The sequence below is a fragment of the Oryctolagus cuniculus genome, chromosome 2 (genome assembly GCF_051225735.1).
Source record: "Oryctolagus cuniculus isolate XC-2025 breed Fujian yellow rabbit chromosome 2, ASM5122573v1, whole genome shotgun sequence".
NCBI lineage: Eukaryota > Metazoa > Chordata > Mammalia > Lagomorpha > Leporidae > Oryctolagus > Oryctolagus cuniculus.
The window spans coordinates 17,712,196-17,726,307 of record NC_142868.1 but is presented as its reverse complement, the minus strand read 5'-3'; the positions used below and the strand labels follow the sequence as shown (position 1 = coordinate 17,726,307).

Below are 14,112 nucleotides of genomic sequence, written 5' to 3'. Positions count from 1 at the left end.
ATTTGCTGAGTGTTTCAAACCTGTTTGTGTTGTTTGCCCCTTTGCCTAATTATATTTTCTTTCTTTTAAAATCTCTCTTCATGCAGTGCCCTAACCATTTCTAATATTCAGGCTGGATCAACTGGAAATTGGGGCTGTCATGTGCAGACTAAACGTGGGAACAATACGAGAACTGTGGATATCGTGGTATTAGAAAGCTCTGCTCAGTACTGTCCTCCAGAGAGGGTGGTCAACAACAAGGGTGACTTCAGGTCAGTGCCATGCGGAGCCCTGGGAAAGTTTGTCCGATTGGCTTCCAGTTCTCCTCCTCCTCCTCCTCCTTTTTCTTCTTCCTCCTCCTCTTCCTCTTCCTCCTCCTCTTCCTCTTTTCTTTCCTCTTCCTTCTTTTCTTCTTTTTTGAGTTACTTATTTTAAACGCAGAGTTAGAGAATTTCCACCCATGGTTTCACTCCCCAACTGGCTGCAATGGCCCAGACTGGATAGGCCAAAACCAGGAATCTGGAACTTCATCTGGGTCTCCCACATGGGTGCAGGGCCCCAAGCACTTGGATCATCCTCCACTGCTTTCCCAGGTGTGTTAGCAAAGAGCTGAACTGGAAGCGAAGCAGCCCAGGCTTGAATGGATATAATACAGGATACTGGCATCACAGGCAGAAGCTTAACCTGCTGTGTCCCATAGTACTGGTCCCTCCCCCAATTCTTTCATTCTCAGAGACACATAATTGATCTCCTATACTCACTAACAAAATTTGAGAAATATGTGTATACATATATGCATGCATGTCCTTATAAACCTGCCTCATATATCTTTTAGATTGATGGCTTTTAGAATCGAGTGTAGAGATTTTAAAAAAGATTAAAAAAAAGACTTGCTGATTTAGTATCTCTAGAAGTAGATTCATTTTTAACAAATGGTTTTCTTGGTAGAGGTTAAGAAATGCTATTTTAGTGGTCAGTGTTGTGGCACATCAGGTTAAGCCACTGCTTGTGATACTGGCCTCCAGTGTGTGAGTGGCGAGTCCTGGCCGCTTTGCCTCTGTCCAGCTCCCTAATGTACCTGCCACCCTGTGGGAGACTGGATGGAGTGTGCCTCCTGGCTTCAGTCTGGCCTAGGTCTGGCCAGTGTGGCTATTCAGGTAAACCAGTGGATGGAAGACCTCTCTTTATGTCTCTCTCTCTCTCTGTCATTCAAATAAATATATAAATATTTCTTTAAAAATACTTTTTAGGGAAACATTTTGAATAAAATAGTACAAAATTCGGATGGATTAATGGTACTTCTGTTTCTTAAGAGCTCCTTTATGGGTGAGAAGGGCTTGCATTGCTAACTCACTTGGAACTGTTAGTTGAATAGAAGTCATAATTAGGAGGAACACACACCTAATTTTCTTCTCCTGTTCAGTTCTTTTGTCAGTTAAGCGAGAAGTACTTTGGGGAATGAAAGTGTTTGGGGGCCTGAAATACGGCCAGCTGTTAAAATCATGGAGGGTGGGGAGGGGTGAGATGTTGGACTTTGTGTTAAGATACACAAACAAATAAGTTTTTTCAGAAGTGTAGAATTTGTGAGCAGTAACAACTTTGTAGACTCTCCTTACTATCATAGCTCCTTTCAAACATCTTTAATTTTAATATTTACTTGATGTGCTTTATGTTCAGAGATTTTAATGAGTTTAAAGTTGTTTTCCTGTTTAAAACAACATAAAGGGGCCCGCACCATGGCTCACTTGGTTAATCCTCCACCTGTGGTGCTGGCATCTCATATGGGCGCCAGGTTCTAGTTCCGGTTGCTCCTCTTCCAGTCCAGCTCCTGCTGTGACCTGGGAAGGCAGTGGAGGATGGCCCAAGTGCTTGGGCCCTGCACCCTTGTCAGAGACCAGGAAGAAGTACCTGGCTCCTGGCTTCGGATCGGCGTAGCTTCAGCCGTGGTGGCCATTTGGGGAGTGAACCAATGGAAGGAAGACCTTTCTTTCTCTGTTTCTCTCTCTCTCTCTCACTCTCTAACTCTGTCAAATAAAAAATAAAACAAAAAAAAAAAAATAAAGATTGCTTAACACCTGGTTTACATTGTATCTGACGATACTTTTGCTACCCACTGGCTGTAACTCTAGCCTTTTTATTTTTGTTTTGTAAGATTTATTTATTTATTTATTTGAAAGAGTTACATAGAGAGGGGGAGAGAGAGAGAGAGAGAGAGATATCTTTCATCTGCTGATTCACTCCCCAGATGACCATAATGGCCAGGGTGGTGCCAAGCTAAAGCCAGTGACCAGGAGCTTCATCTAGTTCTCCCGCATGAGTGGCAGTGGCCCAGTGCTTGGACTATCTTCCACTGCTATTCCCAGGCCATTAGCAGGGAGCTGGGTCAGAAGTGTATTAGCCAGGACTTGAACCAGCACCCATATGAGATGCTGGTGTCTCAGGCAGCAATTTTACCTGCTACACAACAACAATGGCCCATAACTACAGTCTTTTTTTTTTTTTTTTAAGATTTATTTATTTGCAAGTCAGAGTTACACAAAGAGAGGAGAGGCAGAGAGGGAGAGAGAGAGGAAGGTCTTCCATCGAAGGTTCACTCCTTATTTGGCCACAATGGCTGGAGCTGTGCCGATCCAAAGCCAGGAGCCAGGAGCTTCTTCTGGGTGCCCCACACCGGTACAGGGGCCCAAGGACCTGGGCCATCTTCTACTTTCCCAGGCCATAGCAGAGAGCTGGATTGGAAGTGGAGCAGCCGGGTCTCAAACTGGCACTCATATGGGATGCCAGTGCTTCAGGCCAGGTTGTTAACCCGCTGTGCCACAGCGCTGGCCCCATACCTACAGTCTTTTAAGTGAGAAAATTGTTTGGTGTTAATTTTTCAAATTCAAGGTGAACCAATAATAATATCCTTGGCTGAGCTCTTTTTCATGGCTTTTTTTGGTTTTGATTTTTTTAAATATTCCTGACACGAGCATATGGAAATCAGCATTGCCAATGGCTATATCTTTTATATATGTTAAAATATTGATCTATAATATTTGTATTGCATACTTTAAGGTGATATATATAATACTGGTTAATTTTGGTACATGCAGCATATCTTTAAAGCATATTATGTTTTTGGTTTATGATGGATTTTATTTTACTCATAGCTTTTGAGTGTTTTTCATTTTTAAAATAGAAGAAAAATTTAAATACTTAACTAGTGAATGAATTATTTAGCACTCTTTCAGATATTACACATTTAAACTTCCACTGCATTAATAAGATTTAGTCTAGTATTGCTTGATCTATTATGCAGTTTTTAGTAATCAGTTCTATTTTGGGGTGACTGATACTGTAATTTAGTAGTTCCTGTGTTATGTGACAGCTATAGCTTGTATTAAACGTGTTCAATTTAATTCCCAGTTTTGGAGAATTAGGGCCCAGATAATGAGGTTTTTTCCTGACTCAGCAGTGAGAATCCATGTCAGTTGGGCTGTTTTGTCACTGGTGTTGTGAGTGGCTTCTCCCTGAAGAACTCAGCTGCAAACTGAGGTTGCTGTGGTGGTGGGGTCTTCATAACCATGTCCAAGGTCGGTAATTTGCAGGGAGGCATGGGACTTGGCATACAGTTGTTCTCACACTGAGATACCTTACTGCGATGTACATAGAGCCTACACCCTCCAGTAGGAAAAAGGCAGCAACCTTTATATAGTGTTTCTGCCCAGGGCAGCTCATTAGGGACTCAGCGCCCAGAGTTTTTCCTGGGAGGTGATCATGGAGTCACTGTACTTGGCATGCCTCAAAACTCCAGACCCCCAGGACAAAAGCAGGTTCAGCATAAATCACTCTGCCGTCCTAACCACCCTTACCCATTAACTGCCCGTAGGTGTACCTCAAGCCGTCAGGTTCCCAAACGTGACTTGAAGGGCTGATCTTTCTTGGGATACCAATCTTGGACCTGCTATGGTGACTTATTTCTTCCCATAGGCTAGCTCTTCTAAAAACCATCAGGTTCTGTTTATACTGGGTAAGGTTCTGACTTTATATATTTAATGGTTACATAAGCCAACAGAGATGGCAGTCATTGAAACAAACAAAACCATTTGTTGTTTTACTAGGTACTGTATGATTTACCTATCCATAGCAATCTTTAGAGCCATTTAGAAATTTATTCTAGAAAATTGTTTTACTCTGTTATGGTGTTGAAATACACTCATTCAGGGCCTGTGGGCTAAGCCACTGCTTATGATGCTAGCAGCCCATATTGCAGAGCTGAATCAAGTCCTGACTGCTCTGCTTCTGGTCAGCTTCCCTCCCCTTGGGAAGGCAGTGGATGGTGGCCAAGGTGCTAGGGCCCCTCCGTCCAGGTGGGAGACCAGGAAGGAGTTCCTGGCTTCTGGCTTTGGCCTGGCCCAGCCTTGGCTGTTGCTGTCATTTGGGGACTAAACCAGTAGATGAAAGACCTCTCTCCTTCTCTCCGCATTTACATACATACATACATATGTATATACGCGCATCTTTAAAAAAATGCAGCTGGACAGGTTAGTCCAGCTTAATTTTTTTCTTTAATATTTTGGTCTTTATTCTTAAAAATTAGTTTTGTTTATTCCTTTTCCTTGAATTGCTCTATGGTTTTGCTTGATGTGTCCTAATCCTTGATGTCTTAGCCTTCAGTTGCTGTACTTGATTTGCTTCTTTCATGTAGCTTTTCATACACCTTCTGTCTATGTCGCCCTAGGTGGCCGCGGACGCTGGCTGGCATTACCGCGTATCTGCAGTGCACACGGAACACCCACGGCAGTGGCATCTACCCCGGGAGCCCACAGGATGAGAGAAAGGCCTGGCGCAGATGCGACAGAGGTGGCTTTTGGGCAGATGATGACTATTCTCGATGCCAGTATGCAAATGACGTCACCAGAGTTCTTTACATGTTTAACCAGGTAACTAAAAGGCCTTCAGACTCACTCAGGTTCCTATTAAAATGCGATGCTCGCAGCAACTATGTAGGATATTCATTTAGGGGTGAGTGTTTGGCCTGATGGTTAAGATGCTGTGTGCAATACCTGCGTTTTAAAGATTCACTTACTTGTTTGAAAGAGTTAGAGAGAGAGAAGGAGAAGAGAGAGAGAGATTGATCTTCCATCCACCGGTTCACTCCACAAATGGTGGCAGTGGCTGGAGCTGGGCTGATTGAAACCAGGAGCTAGGAGCCTCTTCCAGGTCTTCCACACGGATACAAGGGCCCAAGCATTTGGGCCATCTTCTTCTGCTGCTTTCTCAGGCACATTAGCAGAGAGCCAGATCATAAATGGAGTAGCTGGGACTTGAACCGGTGCCCCTATAGCATGCTGGGGCCACAGGAATACCTGCATTTCATATTGGAGTGCCTGGGTTTGAGTCCTGGCTCCAGTCCTCATCCCAGCTTCCTGCTTATGCAGTGGTGACAGCTCACGTAAGTGGGTCCCTGCCACCTGTGGGAGAGACTTAGCTTGACTTCACTGGTGCTGGCTTCATCCTGGCCCAGTCCTGGCTGTTGTGGGCGTATGGGGAGTAGTCCAGCTGATGAGAGTTCTCTTTCCCTCTGTGTCTCTGCCTCTGGAGTAAATACATTAATTGAAAAAAGCCTAAATACATGAGATGTTTCTGTAAAAAACCACTAAAGTACAGATTTGAAATGATTGGGAACAGAAGTATTTCGGATTTGGGAGCCTTAGGTTTTGGAATATTCGCATAGACGTTGCCATTGAGCATCCGTAATCCAAAAATGCACCTTCGAAAATACTCTGAAATTAAACACTTAGTGAACGCTGTATCTTCTATAAAAGCTTCTGATTTGGCAGCATTTTGGACGTTGGATTTTTGGATTAGGAAGGCTCAGCCTGGATGAGGATTTGGTGTTTATACTTGATTCATCTCTCTTTTTTTAAGATTTATTTATTTATTTGAAAGTCAGAGTTACAGAGAAGCAGAAGCAGAGAAGGAAGTCTTCCAGCCGCTGGTTCACTCCCCAAATGGCCACAATGGCTTGAGCTCTGCCTGTCTGAAGCCTGAAGCCAGGAGCTTCTTCCAGGTCTCCCACACGGGTGCAGGGGTCCAAGGACTTGGGCCATCTTCTACTGCTTTCCCAGGCCATAGCAGACAGCGGGATCGGAAATAGAGCAGCTGGGTCTTGAACTGGTGTCTGTATGGGATGTAGGCATTGCAGGCAGCAGCTTTGCCCGCTATGCCAAAACGCCCTCCCCAATACTTGATTTATGTTTTTTGGGGATCATGTCCTAACTGGTGCTGAAGGCTCACTGTGGCATTTTTTTTCTTAATAAGATTTATTTGAGGGGCCAGCGCAGTGAGTTAAAGCCCTGGCCTGAAGTGCCGGCATCCCATATGGGCGCCAGCTCTAGTCCCGGCTGCTCCTCTTCCAGTCCAGCTCTCTGCCATGGCATGGGAAAGCAGTAGAGGATGGCTCAAGTCCTTGGGCCCCTGCACCCATGTGGGAGACCCGGAAGAAGCTCCTGGCTCCTGGATTCAGGTCGGCACAGCTCTGGCCATTGAGACATTTAGGGAGTGAACTAGCAGAAGGAAGACCTTTTTCTCTGTCTCTCCCTCTCACTGTCTGTAACTCTATCTCACAAATAAACAAATAAAATCTTTAAAAAAAAAAACACAAAAGTATAACATGAATAGAATAAAAGATAATTTAAAAATAAAAAGATTTATTTGAAAGACAAAGTTACAGAGAGAAAGGGAGAAAAAGAGAGCCAGAGAGATCTTCCATCTGCTGATTCTCCTAGTGGCCGTAACAGCCAAGAGCCAGAAGCTTTGTGTGGGTCTCCCACGTGGGTGGCTGGGTCACAAGTACTTGGGCTGTCTTCTGGTGCTTTTACCAGGCACATTAGCAGGGAGCTGGACTGAAGTTGAGCAGCTGGGACTCGAACCAGCACTCACATGGTTGCTGGCCATTCAGGCAAGTGCTTGTCTGCTACGCCTATGACATCCTTCTTTCTAGCCACAGCCTGCCTTCGTTTGAATGCCATATGTCATCTGTATCCACCAGGCAGATCCAAGCCATCCTTACAGTCTGCTTGGGAAGCCACTTCTTGGGTGTCTTCTATAATCCCTTTTTCAAAACTGACTCGTTAGACTACTCGTACTGCTTCTGTGCCTTTCAAATATTTGCTTCTTGCGTCTCTGCAAGCCTTTGCCAGACGGTGAGGATCTGGAAGATGGCTTCCGTGTTACACATTTTTTTTTTTTTTTTTTTTTTGCTTCTTAGCACCTGGTCTAAGCTTTGTGCAGTGACTGGTGCTAAGTCAGTGTTTAAGTTGATAAACAAATGTCAAAGATTGCTGGCAGTGCGTGGCAATAAAGATTAGTGGCTCACTGCGTGGTCCATCGTCTTGTCAGTGTGAGTTCCAGGGGAGGTATCGATCGCTCCCAGCTGGAATACTCGGGAAAGGCTTTACTAAGCAACCTGTACTGAGGTGTGTATAGAATTTATATACAGAGAGGGAGACGTGGGGCAGCCTCCACCTGCACTGCTTCCCTGCATTGCATTCCATCCCACATTTGGAAGATTTCCCTCTGGTTAGGGTCCGTTAAGACTCCTTCCAGCTTTCTCAAGTTTGGAGAGCACTTAGAAACCGTCATGACGAGCACATGAAGAGTTTGAGTTCAGCGCAGTGTTGGGACAGGCAAACTTAAATTGTCAACATTTTTGGATCATTCTGCCGAGTGCTCTCTTCCCCTCTCTTTGTTTTTCCATAGATGCCCCTCAATCTCACAAATGCTGTGGCAACGGCTCGGCAGTTACTTGCTTACACCGTGGAGGCAGCCAACTTTTCCGACAAGATGGATGTTATATTTGTGGCTGAAATGATCGAAAAATTTGGACGATTTACCAAAGAGGAAAAATCAAAAGAGGTATTTTTCTAAGTTCAGATTTCTAGCACACAGTATCAATAAATGGTAATGGGGTAGTGTGGAAGCTGTGTATTTTGACGCTGGCTAATTTTTTTTATGCTGGCTATTTTTCAAGGAAATATGCTTTTTGGTTTCCCAGACTGCATTTGAGAAACTTCTGCTGCAGCCATGAGAGTGACCTGTTTGATGGTGGGAGGCACGGAGGTGAACAATCAGTTTTTGGACATGAAGGTGTCATGATGTCAGAGCAGCCCGTGGGAAAGCAGCCTTCTCCCTCCGTGCTGGGTTATCCCAGCTGCTTACTGTCGGGCCTTCTGGGGACCTTGTCCACACAGCCATCTGCCTATCTTTCTTAATGTCACTCAGGTCTTGTGGCACTTTGCCTAATTGGTTTTATAATGTCCTGGAGAAGTCAGAGGCTGTTTAGGAACTTTTTTGACATTCCAAATGATTGGAATACACAAGTTTGGAAAATTGAGTGACTTTATATTTTAACAAGGCCACATTCAAACTCCAATATGCTTGTCAGGATAATAACCCGTAGAGAAAAAGAAATGATGGTGACAGTTCTTCAGAATGAATGAGCTGCAAGTAAACAATGTGTTCCATATGTTTTAAGAGGCTGAATCGATGTATTGTTAGCCTGCAAGTTTGAGCTGTGGGGGAACATGATATATCCTGTTTCTTCTGTGATACAAACACTTGCACAGAAATGAATTTTATTGGAAGAAGGAAGTACATCAAGTAGTTAAACTACATCAAGCAGTCAAACTGAAGGCCAGTGAAAATTAAGTGATTTGTCCAAGCAGGGCTCAAAGCAGGCCTCAGGCACCCTCCCTGGCTTCATTCCAAAGTGACGTTCTGCAACATGACCCTGACCTTGTAGTGTGGTGCTGCCCTGGCTTCCCTTGTGATGGAGAACGCACTGGGCTAAACAGAGTGAGTGATTTATGTAGGACACCTCAGCTCCTTTAAAATAATATTGCTACCAGGTACAGCATATACTTTGCTTCCCTAACTCAGTTAAGCAAGGATGTATTGATTTATTTATTTTTGATGTAAAATGTCTCAGTATCTCACAGTTCGGTAACACATTTTGGAAATGGGTCTCTAGTACGTGAGGCCCCGAACGTGGCAGGCGATCGTCACTAAAGGCAGGAAGATAGATGTGTATGTCAGTGGGACCAGGCACCCGGCCACTGAACTTCACATTGGGAGAACATTGCAACATTGCTATTGAAACTTCAGAGACCACGGTTTTCCTGCCACTTGATTGTGTCTCTGGGCCACAGTCCATTTCCTGGGGTTTTCCTAGCACTGGGAGAAGCCTTTTGGAGTCTGGTTTTTTGGTAACACTGCTCTCTGTTGTTGCTTATAATCATAGGGTGGCTGCCCGCATAATTAGTAGTCATTTCTGGAAGGAGAATGTTTCCAGTTAGGAGAATAATTGTCATGACATCTGGAATGTAAGCATCGGAAAAGATTTGGTCAGATTATAATGTGTGCTTCTTCCTGTGCTGTCTGGATTTTGATGTGAGCGACTTTTGCTATGTTCCACCCAACTTGTGGAGAGCAGTGCAGTGCCCAGAGAACTGCTTGCCAGTTGTGGACGGTGGTGTCCTTAGAGTGCCTTGTTGAGACCTGAAAGCAGACGTGTGTTGGTGAGTTAGGCATCAACCACAGGCATTCCCTTACTTTCAAGCAGGATGGTATTTGCCTTGTTTGACTTGAAACATTTGTGTATACAAGTGAGAAGATACAAATGAAACACTTTTTCAAAAACAGTTGCAAAGCTTGCATTTAGTTTTATAGGGTTATGAAATTTAACTTTCTTAGGATTCCAGAACCTAAGAAGGAGGTCCTTTTAAAAAATTACAGATGCTTTCGTTACATGTCTAAATGTTTGGTTTGAAGGAGTTTGGTGTCGGTTTCACACTGGTCAATACAGTATGGTCAAGTAATAACTATCTCCATAAACAAGAAGAACTTATTCGGGATAAATAGGTGAAGATACTGGTAGAGGAAAAATACTAGGGACCGAGTGATGGATGTGTAAGTGTAACGATGCAGTGTTCCTGTGATGCAGTGAATCACATCCTGTCCAATTTGTGGAATCGTAAACCACAAGGCTTAGTTTTCACCAGTTATTATTCTAGTGAAAATAAATGATGAGCTTTGAGGGCTTGGACTTCTTTCTTTTAAATTGCAGAGGCTGAGGCAGACAGACAAACAGAGCTTTTTGACTGCTGGTTCACTCCCCAGTTGTCTGCTTCCCAGGACAGTGCTTTGCAGAAACTCAGGGTGTGGCTCCTGAGGATTTCCTGGACGTTTCTCAAACTTGGACTTGCCGAGAGTCCCCCGCAGGGTGGGTCAGAGCCAGAGACTGCTCCTGTGCACCCACCTCCTCCTAGTTTCTGATCGAATGGGTCTCAGGAGGATTGTAAAATCCGCATTTCTAGTCGTTTCCAGGGGATGCTGGGCAGTTTATCTGTTATACTTGTCAAGAACTACTGTGTATCTTCATTCCCTATCCTTATATTGTTTAATTATTTTTCCTTTAGGTTAGATTTGTGTTTTGTTTTGTTAAAGAAAACTTTCTTTAAAAGGTTTAGAGATAGGGAAAGACATACAGAGCAAGGTCTTCCACTGGTTCTTTTCTTAAATGCAGGCAGTGGCCAGGACTGAGCTGAGGATGAAGCCAGGAGGCAGGAACTCAAACCTGGTCTCACATGTGTTTGGTAGATCCCCACCCAGTGCCTTCTCTGTCTGCATTGATAGGAAGCTGGAATCAGAGGCTGGAGCTGGATACTGAACCCAAGTACTCTGATGTGGATGTGGGCATCTTACCGATGATGATAAATGTCTACCCTTTGTGTAACTTTTTAAAAACTTTTCAAGAACCTTTTACTGGAAAATTTTGATAATATAAAAGAAAGAATATAATCGTTAATATCTATTTATATATCTCACTTAGCTTCAACAGTTTTTAGTATTTACCAATCTGTTTTACTTGGCTACTTATTTTAAATATTTGTTTATTTGAAAGGCAGATTACAGACAAGAGGGAGAGACAGAGTGAGAATGAGGGATCTTCTATCCGCTGCCCACCCTCAGATGGCCACAACAGCCAGGTCTGGGTCAGGCCAGAAGCTAGGAGCCTGGAACTCCATCCAGGTCTCCAGTATGGGTGGTAGGGGCCCAAGTACTTGAGTCTGTCATCTACTGCTTTCATAGGCTTGCTAGGAGGAAGCTGGATGGGAAGTGGAGTAGCCTGGACTGGAACTGGCACTTGGATAAGAGATGCTGTCATGGCAGGTGGTGGCTTATCCTGCTATGCCTCAACGCTGGCCTGTCTGCTTATTTGCTTTATCCCTACCTTCTTTCATTCTCAGTGCTGGAACATTTAAAAGCAAACCCTATCTTTCATTCACAATTTACTGTAATAAAAAGGACTTTAGAAGTTGTTACCCGAACTAAGTATAAGTTTTTAATGTCATCAAAAATATAATTTATATTCAATTTTCCTTGGTTATGGTTTCTTAAAAATGTGGACCTTATCTCTGGTAACTTCACTGAATTCATTCATATAGTTTTGTGGTTGGTTAGCTAGGATTTCCTAGACAGAGACTTGTGTCCCCAGCAAATAATCACTGTTTATCTGTTCCTGTATCAGAGTTATTGCTCGGTCTTTGTACAGTGGCGAGGACGTGCAGAGCAGTATCGGAGGCATTGAAAGTGGTCTGAACTGCCATTGGGTGTGATAAGTGCTTGTTCCTGCCACATGCCCCCGGGAAAACCCAGGGTGGGGGACGCTGCCGTTAATTCTTACCTTGAGGTTTATGAGAACCCAAAAGTGATGTGAACTTTGACCTCAGTCCTTCATGAGGTCGACTTGGGTTCGCAAATTGTCAGAGAAGAGTTTTTTTTAGCCTCCTCTTACATCAAGACCGGCCCACTTCCCTGCTGTTCCCCTCTGTGTGGCCTGGTCAGTGCTGGTCAGCACTGCTGCTGGGGCTCCCGCTCTCCTGGTTCTCAGTTTTGTAAGAGTCAGGGGAGGGCTTCTACTCAGGCCTGGATTGGAAGCCAGCCCCTGGCGGCCAGGGTTCAGCCTCCTTGCTGGTGTTTTGCTGTTGGCCTCTCAAGGGGTCTGTTTGCTTACTGCTCTGCAATGCATTTGCAAAGCTGTCTTTTCCTTTTTGTGTTGCTCACTTTTTGTAGGAGAGCTGACCAGAGTACTCAGTCTTCCCTACTTCCAGAGAGGGAAAATGCAGTTCACTGTTGTAATCCTGAAAAGAAAACAGAATTGTTTTCCTTGGAAGTGTTGGAGAGAACCCTAGGCCAGAAGCGTTTCCATTAGTTCTGACGGAGTCGTGGAGGTTGCCCTTTAAGTTGTGCCTGTCATGAGTAGTGCACCTCGCGTGTTCGAGGAAGCTGTGACAGAAGCCTCTTGGCCTGCCCTGGGGAAGTGCTCTCCTGGGCATTGTGAGGGTGAGGTTGTCTGTGCCTCGACTGGAATCGCATCCAGAATCAGTTTTTCCCCAGTCACAGCAGCAACACATGTTTTTCAACTTTTGCCTCTTTCTTCTCTGCGGCCTATGTTCTCTCTGTATTTGTAGCCTGTTGATAAAAGAATGACCTTTTTAGTTTTGCGTTTTGGTAAGCTACCTCAAATCCTCTCTGTAAGGAAGTGGAGACTAGCTGCAGTAATTATTCCAGGCAGTGCTGTTTCCACCTCCTGTCCCTGCTTTTCCCACACGTTCCTCAGCTCCCCATCCACTTCCTCTTCCTTCTCTGTATTCCTCCTTTACCAGGACCTCTGAGCCTTAGTCTGCCCTGAGTTGTGAGGATGATCACAGGCAGACCTCAGCGGAAACATGCGTTGCTCGAAGCCTCCTGGGGATCCCCCAGCACTCAGGACACTGAAACCTGCCATTAGTGACATAAATGCACTTTAAAAAAAAATATTTGTTTATTTATTTGAAAAGCAGAGTCACAGAGAGAGAACGAGAAAGGTCTTCCATCCGCTGGTTCACTCCCCAAATGGCTGCAATGGCTGGAGTTGCGCTGGAACAAAGCCAGGAGCCAGGGGCTTCTTCTGGGTCTCCCATGCAGGTGCAGGGGCCCAAAGACTTGGGCCATGTTCCACTGTTTTCCCAGGCCACATCAGAGAGCTGGATCAGAAGTAGAGCATCCATAACCCAAGCCAGCACCCACATGGGATGCTGGCACTGCAGGTGGTAGCCTCACCCACTACGCTACAGCGCCAGCTCCCATAAATGCACTTTTAATTCTTGATTATCAAAACTGAGCAATTTCTTCATCAATAGAATTGGGATAATGGCATACTTTGAGATAGGTATGATCTTAACAGTGTACTTGATTTTATAGCTAGGAGACAGCCATGAAGACTGCTCTAACTTAATACCAGTGTTGATTATGATGATGTCAGGTTTGGATGATGACATGCCAGTTCCTGGACTTCTCACGTCATCTTATTGGCTGTCACAGAACAGTTGCCCAGCTTGCTGTCCTACCTATACAGGACTGAAATTCTTGCTTTTTTAGTTAGACATCCCTTGCCACCCAGGACTTGAAAATGTGAAGTATGGGAGAAGTGTAGATTGGTTAGCTTTTCTCAAAAACTTCATGATTGCTTAGTTGATACCTGCTGGGTGTGTGAAGATGAATCTTTTGGCTTTTCTTTTTTTTTTTTCTTTTGAATTTATCATGGAATGAGACATTCTGAGTACATCTTATTGGATATACTGGTCCGATTTTACGAGTGAGCAAACTGACTCTTGGAGAGGCTAACTGATTTGAACTCTTAACCTAGAAATATTTTTAAAAGTTTTATATAGGGGCTGGCGCCATGGCTCACTTGGTTAATCCTCTGCCTGTGGTGCCAGCATCACATATGGGTGCTGGGTTCTAGTTCCGGCTGCTCCTCTTCCAGTCCAATTCTCTGCTGTGGCCTGGGAGGGCAGTGAAGGATGACCCAAGCGGTTGGGCTCCTGCACCCACATGGGAGACCGGGAGGAAGTGCCTGACTCCTAGCTTCGGATCGGCATAGCTCCGGCCATAGCGGCCATTTGGGGGGTGAACCAACAGAAGGAAGACCTTTCTCTCTGTCTTTCTCTCTCACTGTCTAACTCTATCTGTTAAAAAAAAAAAAAGTTTGGCTTATTTATATATTTGAAAGGTTGAGTGACAGGGAGTCAGGAGGAAAGACAGAGA

General features: G+C 44.5%; 1 protein-coding gene across 2 annotated transcripts in view; it reads left to right on the top strand.

The window, feature by feature from the left end:
* Nucleotides 1-14,112, top strand: part of ADGRA3 (adhesion G protein-coupled receptor A3) — a 139,144-nt gene that overhangs the window by 77,051 nt on the left and 47,981 nt on the right. For both annotated transcript variants that reach the window (XM_008274595.5, XM_070069597.2), the window contains 3 exons: nt 87-251; nt 4,700-4,901; nt 7,723-7,878. In XM_008274595.5, coding sequence (XP_008272817.4) covers nt 87-251; nt 4,700-4,901; nt 7,723-7,878 — 523 coding nt within the window. The remainder of the gene's footprint in view (nt 1-86; nt 252-4,699; nt 4,902-7,722; nt 7,879-14,112) is intronic.